This window comes from Phocoena phocoena, chromosome 13, assembly GCF_963924675.1.
Source record: "Phocoena phocoena chromosome 13, mPhoPho1.1, whole genome shotgun sequence".
Classification (NCBI taxonomy): Eukaryota; Metazoa; Chordata; class Mammalia; order Artiodactyla; family Phocoenidae; genus Phocoena; species Phocoena phocoena.
The window spans coordinates 13548524-13562464 of record NC_089231.1 but is presented as its reverse complement, the minus strand read 5'-3'; the positions used below and the strand labels follow the sequence as shown (position 1 = coordinate 13562464).

At 44.4% G+C, this 13941-nt stretch overlaps 1 protein-coding gene across 1 annotated transcript in view; it reads left to right on the top strand.

The window, feature by feature from the left end:
• The first annotated feature begins 1607 nt into the window (after positions 1-1607).
• TNFRSF11A (TNF receptor superfamily member 11a) overlaps positions 1608-13941 on the top strand; it is a 33374-nt gene continuing 21040 nt past the window's right edge. Inside the window, exons 1-5 of the mRNA XM_065889415.1 lie at positions 1608-1811; positions 4876-4957; positions 6436-6561; positions 10412-10555; positions 12983-13076. Of these exons, the coding sequence (XP_065745487.1) occupies positions 1608-1811; positions 4876-4957; positions 6436-6561; positions 10412-10555; positions 12983-13076 (650 nt within the window). The remainder of the gene's footprint in view (positions 1812-4875; positions 4958-6435; positions 6562-10411; positions 10556-12982; positions 13077-13941) is intronic.

Genomic DNA, 13941 nt, shown 5'->3' with positions numbered 1-13941 from the left:
AAATATTTAAGTCAACCTTCCCTGCAGGATTCTGAATACAGATCCTCCGGTCTCTGCAGCTCAGCTCACAGAAATGTTTTGTTTCTTCAGCTTGGGGTTTCTCAGGGTTAGACCCAACATGACATTACATTGGGAAATAAATCCGCAGAGCTTTATAAAGACGTTTTTGATGTACAATTTATTATCTCCCTCCGGCCTCCCAAAGCCTCGCACGGACTGTAGACATGCTTATTCCAGAAGAGTTTGTCAGCCGTTAAAATTAAATACCAGCCCGTATGCCCTGAAACAAATACACACATGACACAAAACACACAAGAAAGTGAGGCAACAGATGGCCAATAAATCAGATGTATTGTCTTGCCATTTTAACTCCTGTATTTAGACTTTCCAAGGAATTTATATGGGGGGAAGGAAAGGCAGGGGATGTAAAGGCTATTTGCCATAAACAGACTCTAGTGTTTCTTACACATTCAGGGGAAGTCTGTCAGAAAGCAGAAGTTAGTCGATGTAAACTCTGGGGGCCAAACATTACTTTTGTAGTTTATTGATTAAGAACTGTGGTTGGTAGGACATGGCTGGATTTTTACGAGACTTCTAAGTACCATGCATGAATCAAATCGTATTCCCCAAAACACAAGCGCTGCAACAGACCTGATTTTGAATGTATGTGACTATATTCTTTATTCAATAAATAGACATTTTGGAAGTGGTTCTGCTTTATTTGCTTAATGAAAACAACGATGGTTCCGAAGCTCTGTTGTTTTAGAGGGAAACAAGTCAATCCAGAAGGCAAACTAGACAAAAACGTAGGTAACTCAAAGTTTGTACGTCTCAACTCGGTCACCAAAAGCCTTCTGTTGCTACATCTTGGGCAAAGAGAGGAGACTGGAGGTGGTTGACAAAATCACCCGATGAACTGAAAATCTGCAGCCTTCTGCTGAATCCCCCCATTCCCTGGGAGGTTGCTTCCGAAACACTGAAGCAGGAACATGTTTTTATCAAATTACTGCCTTACTAGGATTGCTACCAATAATAAGAGCTACTGCCTCATAACCATTGGGAGTTTGGTCTTGGGGGCTAGAGTCAGGCCCAAATTCTGAGCTGTTGGGAGGGAAGGGCCAGAGGACCAGGAGGGGCTTGAGCAGCCTGGAGGCTCTCCCAGCTGCTGTTGAGATGGGAGATGTCAGAGCTAGAATCTGTAGGAAAAAGAAGGGGTCATACCATACGCTAACACATATATATATTGAATCTAAAAAAAAATGGTTCTGAAGAACCTAGGGGCAGGACAGGAATAAAGATGCAAACATAGAGAATGAACTTGAGGACACGGGGAGGGGGAAGGATAAGCTGGGACGAAGTGAGAGAGTGGCATGGACATATGTACACTACCAAAGGTAAAATAGATAGCTAGTGGGAAGCAGCCGCGTAGCACAGGGAGATCAGCTCAGCGAGGTGCTTTGTGACCACCTAGAGGGGTGGGATAGGGAGGGTGTGAGGGAGATGCAAGAGGGAGGGGATATGGGGATATGTGTATATGTATAGCTGATTCACTTTGTTATACAGCAGAAACTAACACACCATTGTAAAGCAGTTATACTCCGATAAACATGTTAAAAAAGAAAAAGAAGGGGTCAGACTGGGAGGAGCTGAAGGGCATTCGTTCATTCACATCAAAAAAACGCCAGTCTGGGGATGTATTTGGCAGGCTATCCAGACAGGGAGGCTGGTGTCAAGGAGATCCAGCTCAGGCTAACCGGAAACCGAGCCCAAGAAGGTTGGATGTGGGAACTTGGGATCCAGGAGGCAGGCAGGTAGAGCCCTTCTGGCCTGTAGCATGGAGGGACAAGTCCTCAGGGGATCAGCAAAAGGTGACAGGCCAGGGTGTCCAAGATCTGGACTTCCTAATAGTTACAAATGCGGGGACTGCAGTGCAGAGAGCAAACCACAGGGTTCCTGGATGTGGAGCTTAGGATCAGGGTGAGACCAGCACAGGGCAAGCTTTACATGCTATGTGAGGTCCGGGGAGCTGCAGATCCTCTAATAAGAAGGTCATCCTAGAGCTGCAGCTCTGCCAGTGGGGGAAAAGAAGCAGAGAGCTTCTTAGAAGCAGAGAGGCAGAACAAGAGAAGGAAAAAAAACAACAAAGGCACATCTTGCCTTCTGAAGGTGTAGGCCTACAGAGAGTTTTCCAGATTCTTTTTATTTACCCACAAACCACATTTCCTTAACCGTATCTATGTATGTATGTTGCCTTTTGAGTTGTATATTTATTGCCATTTTGAAGGTTTGAAGGTGTACTGCAAAGTATCTGATGTAACTCAAGAATAAAATAGGGTTCAGTTTAAGCTATACCTTAAATTAGATTAATTCTATAATTTTCTGCCTCACCATAGCCAATTCTCCCAGTAGCAGAATTGCTTATGCAACTTAAAAGATCTGTGATCCTAGAGCTGTGTCAAACAGACATATCAGTTTTGGAGTGATGCAGGTGTTCTGGAGTTAGCAGCAGTGGTCGCACAACTTTGTGTATATACAAAAAAAACACTGAATCGCAGCCTTTGAAAGGGTGAGTTTCATGGTGTGTGAATTATATCTCCATTTTTAAAAAAGAAGACATGTCCAGGTGTAAAGTCACAGTAAGCTTAGGAGACAGATACGGATTCTAAGGAATAATCTGTGAAAATCTGTTTCAGAGCTAAGACATCTGGTTACCTCTGGAATCAGTAGCTTCCCCATTTTTGCTAGGAGGTATTACGCTCCTGGGTTAGACGGTGGATGGGTTGAATGAATCACTGCCACTCTCCTAAACGTGTAAACAAATTGTCCACATATTCAGGTCAGTGATGCTCACCAGGTACCAGGATTTGGAGCCCAGGGCACAGCCTGTAGCACCTGACAGACCTTCTAAGCTGCTGCCTGGGGGGAGTCCTTTTACCAAATCCCCCTAAAGAGAAGCTGTGTGTGTAATACAGACAAAGTCTGTGCTCATCTTACAGAGACTCTTGCAGCTTTCTTATGGGTCTCAGGCTCAGACAGATCCTGTGTGTGAGACAAAAGTTGCCCTGGCCGAATTCAGCTTCACCGTTTTGCCTCTGCGTGTCTTTCTTCTGTGTGCACACGTTACCGTGCCAGGCGCAGAGAAACAGATTCCTATAAAAACAGAGAGAAAAAGACCCGAAAGGAGCGGTGGGGTGATTTCCGTTACATCATTCTTCCTAGTGTCCAGTGGGCTCACTGCACTGTCCACCAGACCCTGTCATGTGGTGAATGCTCGGGGAACATCAGTCCATGTTATCAGGGGTCCACAGAGAGTGTTAGACAGGTCTCGGAAGCAAGTCCGAATACAACCTTCCTGGCATACCTGGCTCCAGAAGCACATTTGACATTCTCATCAGCCTCAGTGTAACTGTCCCTGGCCCCAGCCCTCCCGGAAGCCCTTTACCTGGCCTGGGGGAGGTCGGAGAGGTCCATACTGGGGGCATCCTGCACACCCTACTCAGCTAGCCTGGGTTTTTCTGGGTGTGGTGCTCTCTCTAGAAAACTTCCTTCATAACTGAGGTACTGTGAGGATGCACGACTTCTTCCAGGCTACGCTATTTCTACACCTCCCATCCAAGCTCTCGAATAGGCAGGTGAAGCCCTCTGATTGCTCTGACCATCCTTGGTCTCGTCTCCCAGGACTCTGCTGATGGTCTCCACTGCCAGCCCCACCCGACATGCCACTTCAGGCCTCAGTATCCCTGTTTGAACATCTCATACTCTGCCAAAGACAGCTGCCTTGCCCTGCCCTCCACTTCCACGGGCCAGCTCCTTTTTCCTCATCTGGCTGAGTTCTTTTTTATCCTGCCAACCTGTGCTCACTTGTCACACTCCTTGGGACACCTCCCATGGCCTTCAGCTGAGGGAGGGACCCACCTGGCTCCATCATAGCACACACCCTGGTGTGCGGAAGTCCCTTGAGGGCAAGGTTGTAACTCTGGATCCCTGGGACCCAGCAGGAGCCGGACTCTTGGTACGCACAGTGTGAAGTCTGCAGCTGAGCCCAACGCTTCCACTACTGCCTGCCTGTCAACAGGAATGTGTGGTTTTTTTTCTGACACTGAGAAAGCTGATAAAGAAAAGAGCTTTTCTGTGGCAAACTGAGAAGAATCTGAGTGATTGTAGGGGACTTGGCTTTTTGTTTTGTTCTGCTTAGATGAGCAGACTTGGAAATTAGTATTGGTATTAGAATCATACAGAAAGGAGACAAGGTTCAAAGAGCTGAAGCAGCTTGTCAGGGATCCCTCAGCCAGCGGGCGGTAAGCCAGAAGGCTTCCTGTAACCCCTTGCTGTCCCACTTTTTCAGATTCTCTGCATGTTTAAAATCTTAAAAGGTAAGCGGTATTAAGCATCTTTTTAAAATCAGAGCTAGCTTGTAAGACCACAGTTGGCCTCCCCTGGTATGAGACACATGTTAAGGGGCCCCATTCTGTCCTTCTACAGTTTTATGACCAAAGTGGACTGACCAAACTGTCCACCATGTGATGACACAGAAGTGGGACCAATTTCGTACGTGGGTTGTGTAAAGTGGTTTTCAACCTTCTGTGTACCATTTGTAAATTTCCCTTTCATCCAGCCTATTACCATGAGCATGACCGATATTGTTTTAAATGGATTTGGGTGCCAGAATCATTGGTTTTGTACATTGTTAGGGAGAAATGGGCTAGAATAGGAAAGCGACATCTTTGGGAGGGGGGTGGTATTATGCAGAGCTGTTTCAGGACTGTTTATGGTGATTTCTTATACTTTTCAGAAATGTGAGTCAGTAATTCATTTTCTGTTTTCTCTAGAAAGAACTTGTGCCTAATCTCTACCTGATGCGCACTTTCTCTTTAGGTGACTTTTCAGATCACCTCTCCGTGTACTAGCGAGAGGCATTACGAGCACCTTGGACGATGCTGTAACAAATGTGAACCAGGTTTGTACTTCTAAACCTCCTGTCATTGTACTCCAAAAGCGGGTGGGGTTCTCTTTTTAATCTAAGGAACCATTTCTATCCTGCCAGATAAAAAAAAGAAATTGGGTAGGCTTTTTATGGCGGTGGCAGGTAGTGGTGTTTGTCACTCTGAAGACAAAAACTTTTCTCTCAGTAGATGAGATCACCTAAAAATCAAGAACAATTTCAGAAACTGGTACTTGAATTAAGTACATGCTGGAACATGAATTAAGTACCAGCTTTCCAAAACGCTGTTTCTTGAGAAGGCAAGATGGTTTCTGAAACTCTGTTTTAGAAGTTTGTGATTCAAACTCTCAAAATATGAGATACAACTCTTATTTAAAAGTATTATTTTGCAAAATTCCCTGGCGGTCCAGTGGTTAGGACTCGGCACTTTCACTGCCAGGGGCCCAGGTTTGATTCCTGGTGGGAGAACTAAGATCCTGCAAGCCATGCGGTGTGGCCAAAAAAAAAAAGTATTATTTTCACAGAAATTAGCGGAGAATTGGGGGTGGTAATCTATCCTAGAATCACTGCTAAAAATTGCCGAAACCCTGTTATAACTCCTCCCCACAATACCTGCTGAGGGGTAGAAGGTGGACTGGTCACCACTTCCCCAAAGTTGTTCTGCCAGAAGGTGACCAAGTATTTCTATGGCCTCAGTGAAGCCCCAGGTCCAGAGGGTCCTCACTCACTCACTGTTCTGGGGAGAGGAGGAGAGCTTTGAGGAAAAGGTGCTTACCTTATAACAAGATCCTTTAGATATTTCAGCTACAAATACTTTTTGGGTTCGTAGAATGAAGATCCAGTGATTTTCATGCGTGCATGTGTGTGTGTATTACTCTCTGATCAAACTAAGTTAACCGTGAGCCCACAGTATACTTGGGACAAAAGAAGTTAACTATCCAGGTTGACAGTAGAGGGGTTTTGAAGATGGGAGGGGAGAGGTGAGAGGAAGTTCCTCTTGCTTAGCCCCCAGGGAACCCCTCAAGTTCTGTAGGCACCAGTTTGAAAACCATAGTTCTTTTTCTTAGTCAGCAGAGGTTTGGGGTGGAAGGGGTGATCTTTTACTTAGAAGATCTAAAAGACTGCCATGAACACAGGCACAGCAAACCCAGGAGAGGTTACCTGAGCCAGCCGGGAGGGCTGAGGAGCCGTCTCTGTGAGATGTGGTCTTATCTCATGTATCAGTCTACCTTTGGGGGATGTCCTGGGATTATGGTCATGTAAGGGGTCCAGTAGATTGGTGCTTGTTTTTTTTTTTTGGCCACACCCCGTGGCTTGCAGGATCTTAGTTCCCTGACCAGGGATTGAGCCTGGGCCCACAGCAGTGAAAGCACGGAGTCCTTACCACTGGACCACCAGGGAATTCCCAGATTGTTACATTTTTTGTTGATTTGTTGCCTTTTTTGGGAGGAAGTATTTTTGATTGGTGCATGTTTTTCCCCTTCTAATTCAAGGAAAGTACTTGTCTTCCAAATGCACTGCTACCTCTGAAAGCGTCTGTCTGCCCTGTGGCCCGGATGAATACCTGGACACCTGGAATGAAGAAGATAAATGCTTGCTGCATAAAGTTTGTGATACAGGTGAGTCAGTCATGTCGGGGGCTGTGTGGATAAATGATATTTTTAGATACAGCAATATTGTCTCTTTTAGGGGCCATGGGAAGAAGTTTTGACCACAGACCCCCAGAAAGATGTGCTTCGGATCCCAGAAGGATTGTGTTAAAATTCTTCATGTAGAACTTCTGTTCTGGAATAGTTTTGTTTTGTTTTGTTTTTATTGAAGTATAGTTGATTTACAGTGTTGTGTTAGTTTCAGCTATACAGCAAAGTGATTCAGATATATATATATATATATATATATATGAATGAATATTTATATCTCCGATATTTCCTGTAAAGGGGTTATTAGATCTAGAAGGCTGATCAGAATCTGGGTTTTTCTGCTTTGTTTTTGACAAAACTCCTTCAAAGGTGAGCATAATGTGATGATGTCAGTACTCACAGAGTAGCTGCTGCTCTCTCTTTTGGGTGATATTAGCAGCTGTTGATGATCATGGCCTAGATCCATTTTCATTAGGGGCTGCAGAAAAGTGATGTTCTAATTCCATCATCCCTTCTTCCTTTATTGGCTGGAATGCTTTCTAAAGAGAAACTTCCCTCATCAACGGGTTGTTACCCTGAAGTACAGTATATACAGGAAAGGCAGAATGAATGCTTGTAACTTTATTTACCACTTTTCAAAATAATGACTTGATCACCAAGTTGTCTCCAAAGGAATTGTACGAATGTTATGAACTCATGCATTTACGTCTTTGAGGTGTTTTAATCTATTGCGGTTACTAGTTTTACTGGTGCATGGATTATCTCACCTCTCCCAGGTGGCCCCCAAGTCTTTTGATGTGGACCCCGGTGTCCTGAGCTCTCTTGCTCCCAGCCTCACCTTGGACGTTTCCTGCCCTAAAGGTGGAATCAGCCATTTCTCCAAGGATTTCTCATTGCTTTCAGCAGAACATCTTATTTAGCAGCTTCAGTCTGGGTGCTGGGAAGCACTCATTGCTACTGGATTGATCCTTGTATATAGGTTGGTTTGTTTGCTTTTTCAGTAGACAGAACTAGGAAATAAGCATTTTTCTAAACATCGTAATTTTTCTAAAGTGTTAGAGACAGCTGGCGGACTTTGTCCAGAGAAGGTAACGTGGAAACTCCATTGAGCAGAAGCGTCTGATCGTCTTTTTTCTTTCCCACTGCTTAGTAATGAGCTTGACTCATTGCTGTCTCTTGGAAAGAAAGATTCACTCTGTCTACTGCCAAAATTGATGAAAGCCCCAAACCTAGCGCATTAAGATATTTTAAAATATGTCAGAATTGTTCATAACCACACAGGCTTACATGCACTTACTTATATATATATATATATATATATATATATATATATATATATATATATATATATATATAAATTATATATATATATAATTTATATATATATATATAAATTTATTTATTTTATTTACTCATTTTTGGCTGTGTTGGGTCTTTGTTGCTTCATGCAAGCTTTCTCTAGTTGCGGCGAGTGGGGGCTACTCTTCGTTGTGGTTCGCGGGCTTCTCACTGTGGTGGCTTCTCTTGTTGCGGAGCATGGGCTCTAGACGCACGGGCTTCAGTAGTTGTGGCTCGCGGGCTCTGGAGGACAGGTTCAGTAGTTGTGGCGCACGGACTTAGTTGCTCCCCAGCACGTGGGATCTTCCTGGACTAGGGCTCGAACCCGTGTCCCCTGCATTGGCAGGCAGATTCTTAACCACTGTGCCACCAGGGAAGTCCACATGCACTTACTTTTGAGTGGGATACTGGAATTCAAATTTTCCAAGGAAAATGACACTTGTTCGTATGTTCCAGACAGTATGTCCATGTTTATGCAAGTTGGTCTTGGTGCTTCAGAGCTGACCTGGGCCTTGGAGAGTGGACACAGAAGGGAGTGGAGACTTCTCAGGTTCACCCAGCTCTGGTCTGAAAAGAATGGGAACAGGAAGCATTCCCTCCCTGCTGGTTATAACTTGAGACAGTGAAGGAGGGAACAGGTTTCTGGTTTCTTTGTTTTCTCTTGGAACTCTGTCCTAGGCAGTTCAGGCTGCTATAACAGAATACCACAGACTCAGTGGCTTAAACAACAAATATATATACAGAACAGTTCTGTAGGCTGGAAGTCTGGGATAAGGGTGCCAGCATGGCGGGGGTCTTGGTGTGTTCCCTATTCTTTGTTTCAAGACAGCCACTTTCTTGTGTCCTCACGTGGTGGTGAATGGAGAGAGAGCGGAAGCAAGCTTTGTGCCGTCTCTTATTATAAGGACACTAATCCCATTCATGGGGGCTCCACCCTCATGACCTAATCACCTCCCAAAGCCCCCACCTCCTAATATCATCACACTGCGGTGGGGGGGGGGGGGGGTTAGGATTTCAACATATGAATTTTGAGAGGACACAAACATCAGTCCATAACAAACTCTGATAAGTATTCAGAAATATAAAGTACAAGGGCTGTTTGGATAATCCAGGTGAGATGGGGATGTATAGGAGGAGTAGGAAGTCTGTTTTAAATAAACGTTATTGTGTTGTTTCATGTATGCATGTGTGTGTGCAGGTAATTCTTGTTATTCATGGTAGTTATGTTCTATAAAGTCACCACAAACACTGAGCTAGCAAATACTGAACCACCACTCCTGGGTAGGTGAACATAACCTCATTTTGTATGTGTTTCTGTTTAAAGACACCTTATTTAAGAAATATTTTGATTCATTAACAATGAACTCACAATAAACAGCCTTGAACAAAGTTTATCTAATGCATGGACTTTCTCCAGAAGACACATCATGGCCTTCTTGGACTTAGAAACACTCGACAGCACTTCAGCCCTATGCTTGGGGGCCATTTTAAACAGTGAACTCACCAATAAAAAGCACAAAAATGCCAAAAATAGGACACTAAATAGCCCACAAAAAGAACTCTGATTTCCAGTGTGACAGCTAAAACTAGAAGGCAGTGTCACCCCGTTTGCCCTTGGCTGGGGACATCCACGTCCAGCCAGTGACTCAAAATTTTTTCACTGTTCTGCATGTGTTGGAGGATAACTGCAAAAGTACCAGGAGTTATTGATTTGGGGGTTACGATTAAGTTTTAACTAGTAGGCGAAATTGCCTACATGAACCAGCGAATAATGAGGGTCGACTGTGTGTGAGCATTTACCTCTATTCCACAAAAACTGGAAAGGGCCAGGAGGTTTGAGATAAGGAGAGAGTGCTTTGCTATGTGTTGTGAGAAAAGAGACAACGAACGTGTTATCCTAAGTTTGGGGGGAGAGATTAATTTCCAAGTTTGTCACCAGGCCCAACCTCCTTACTTTGCCCGTATCTAATCCCACAGTGACGCCTGTTTTCAGGACTCTGAATAATCCTGCAGTCCTGCGGGATCCCAAGATGACTCCCCAGTCTCCAGAAACCCAATTCTCTTAGGTCTGATCTAGCATTGGTGTTAAGAATGTTTATCACATTTGAATTTACTAAAACTCAAGAAGCTGTAAGTCGATTATTTTGCATTCGTCAAAATAGTCAATGATCAGAAACTCCCCAGGCCTTAATCTTCCTACCAACATGAAAACTGACTTTTCAAAAACCACAAGGCTCTTAATTATTGAGAGAGAGAGAAAAAAAAACCCAACAAAACCTTCTGGGATGTTTTAGTGCCAACACAGGAAGTGTGAGGGGGAACTTGGGAGTTCCTGAATCCCAGTGTCCTGAGTGATTCATCCGTGCGCTGCGTCCGGGGGGGGGGTCTGGGTGGTTTGGGGCTGGTGGTGCTGGAGAGCGAGTGGCACGAGGTGGAAGGTGTGTATCCGCCCTTGCTCCCGCTGCCTCGCTGCCCTCTTTCTCTCCCGCAGGCAAGGCCCTGGTGGCCGTGGAGCCCGGCAACCGGACGGCTCCGCGGCGCTGCGCCTGCACCGCCGGGTACCACTGGAGCGAGGACTGCCGCTGCTGCCGCCGCAACGCCGAGTGCGCGCCCGGCTTCGGCGCCCGGCTCCCGGGTACGAGCCGGGGTCCCGCGTCGGGCGGCGCTCCCAAAGCCGTGCAAGTACCCCCAGGCCAAAGCGGCCTCTCAGACGGCTTCCCTGAGTCATGACACTCTTCGGGACCAGGGGGCGCTGGAGGAGGCTTAGGGTTCCCTGGGAACGGACTGCAGGTTGTGCGCCTCCGGGGGAATGTGAGAGCTCGGCCCACGCGCTCTTATCAAGGCTCCTCCTTTTGAACCTTCCCATGCCCACTAAGGGGGGAACCGGATCATGCAGGGGTCCCCAAACTTTTTTAAAAACATGTGCACCCTCTTAGGAGAATTTTGAAAAGCTGTGCACCTCCTGCCAACATTTTAAATAGACAGCTATACATTTTTATTACAAATTGAAAGAGTCGCTTAAGGACTTAGTTTCCAGGGAATTGGAACAGCAGTAAGTTACACTTTCTAAAATATTCAGCGGAATCAAAACATGGGATAGCAACTGAATAGCCATCATCATCCATTTAAAAATGCACTGATCGTCTTTAACTGTTGGAAATTTTATATAGTTCTTTTCTCTCCTTTGATTTGTATCCATTTCACCTTCCCCACAGAGTTTTATCATAATGTATTTTTAGGCTCGGGGAAGTTTATGCTAATCACCTTTTCATACTCTTTCACATGAAAAAAAAATGCGCCTATTTGAAATTTTTATTTTTAAAAATTTCTTGTGACTCAGGGTTCTAAGCGTAAAAACATTTCTTCTGGACTGAGTTGTTACTACAGTTATTATTATACACAGTTGGTCCAAAAGCTGAATATATTATATTTTGCTATATTATAATTATAAAAGTAAAACACAGGGTTGGGAGAATTTAAAATATTATTCATTTCATTTCGTATGGAGGAAAATGTCCATCACAGAGTCTGACACAGTCAGTCCTTCAATTAAACCAGACAGGCTTTCTCGTGGGAAGAAGTCTGACGATATTTTAATTACTAAAATAAATCTCCCTATGACAGCCTGCTCCCTTCTGAATTCTGGTTCTGAGATATAGGCAAGACCCAGAGCCTTTCCAAAAGTTTGTTAGCTGCATGAAAAAAGGTGCTGGAAAAAAAAAAACAAAAAAATAAAAAGGTGCTGGTCCCTTTCTGCTTTTTTTTTTTTTTCTCTGCTCAATGTCCTCTCTGCTTTGCTCCTTTGGAAATGGTGCATTCTTCAGCAATAGGTGGAGGGTAGAGGGGGTGATGTGGATGACTGAAAATTTTACCCCTGCCTTGCAGTATATTTGAACTCAGAACAACTGAACCTGATCCCAAATACCCCATATCTGTTTTCACACCCTTGCCCATGTACTTCCCACTTGACTTTGGACAAAGAAAATGTAATTCCTTATTTTAGGGTTTTATTCATGAAAGTAAACCACAGAAGTGCTACTAATTTCAAGAGTGATTTGTGGTTTTGGCACAAGCCAGTTGCTTATTATGATATCACATGGTAGCCAGTGTCCTTCTTTACTGGAATTACCAAAGGGTCATCATGTGTCAATTGCAGTAAAGGTAATAGACATAGGAAATCTGAGACATTTCCTATTTTGATAATGTAGTTCATGTGGAATATGAGAGGTGAAGACAGCTTACTAACCAGGATCAATTCCTGCTTTCAGTGCTATGGCTTAAGGCAGGGGTCCAAAATCCATCCCACCACTTTTGTTTGTGTAAATAGGATGTTATTGGGACACAGCCCCATCCATTTATTTTTAACACATTATCTGTGACTTCTTTCACACTACAAGTAATTTGCAGAGACCAGAGGGCCTGCAAAGCCTAAGATATGTATTGTATGGCTCTTTATAGAAAACTGTTACTACCAACCCTTGGTTTAGGGGAAAGAGACCTATATTGTAGGTTGGTTCGTTTTTTTCTTTTCTCTTTGTTTTGTTTTGTCAACACTCTGATACTTAGACTGGTGAGAGTCTTGATCAGAAAGGGTCAAGACAAGAAGTTTCCTTTAAAAGCGGTAAATGGGCTGCCATTCTCTGTACCCAAAGCCTGGTGTAAGCCCCAAAGGAGAGACAGGGGAGAACAGACAGGTGCTTGATTAAAACAGAACAGATAGCAGGCTCCCTGGCCAGGAAACGAAGGATCGGTGACCAGGACGGTGGCTTTGACCGGCAGAGGGTCCGGACCAGAGAGCTAGATCTAATTCAGATCTGGCGTTGGCGCCCTGACAGTGAGCCAGTTCCCCTCTGGACACAGTGCTGTCACCTGCTGTGGGGTCTCGGGCCCTCTGAAGTCTGTGAGGACTTCGGCCACCGGCCGCAGGTGGTGAGGGCAGGAATGGGGAGGCAAGAGGCAGGCGGGGCGCTTCTGATCTCTGGTCCTCTGGACCATCCTCCTGGCCGATCTCTAAGTGTCCTCGTTTGTCTTGTGTTCTTTTGTCCGTTGGTCTTTTTGACAGTGCAGCTCAACAAGGACACGGTGTGCGAGCCCTGCCTCGCAGGCTACTTCTCCGACGCCTCTTCCTCCACAGAAAAGTGCAAACCCTGGACCAAGTAAGTGACAACGAAGGAACCCAGAGGGTTTGTTGATTTTAAACCCAACTCAGCCTCTGCTGTCTCGTCTGTTTTGAAAACAGACTGATTCCGTTTGATGAGGCTTCCTCTGGAAGCCAGGTTCACAACAGAAAAAGTCTGTCAATTGGGCGTGAGGGCCATAAACCAGTGCAGCCAGTCTTCTCCCTGATGTGTGACAGGAGCTGTGTATTGCTTGTTAGATTCAGTCTGACTGAAGCTTTGACTTATAGTTGCAGCTGCTTTTTCCCTTTTTCTAACCTTATTTAGTTGCAAATTACTTAACGATGCTTATTATCACTCACCAGTCCCACTTTTCCCAGCTTCCCAGCATCACTGGTTTACTTGTACAAAGATGTGTGTGTGTGTGTGTGTGTGTGTGTGTGTGTGTGTGTGTGTGGTGTATGTGCAAATAGAAGCCTCCTGTTTAAATGTTTACACACTTGGGTTTTTTTTTTTCCGCATAATAAATCCTGAAGGAAGCTCATTCCATATTAGTTCACTTAGATCTTTGTGGCTTTTTATAGCTACATAGTATGTCATCATAGAGATGTACCATAATTTATTTAATAAGCTCTCTATTGATAGTCATTTAAGTGGTTTGCAGTCTTTTGGAGTAGTAACTAAGTTTGCAATGAATCATCTTTTCTATATACTATCTCACACTTATGTGAGTATATCCAGAGTGAAATTCCTGAGTTCTTTCACGGCATGCTTGTTGTTGAATACTCATAATGAATCTCATGATTCTTTTAGTTCCCAATAAATGAATTCTCGTAAAATATTTATTTTCTGATCCACTTATCCAAGTTTTGTTTTGAAAAGATTTTCTGTGATTGCAACTTCG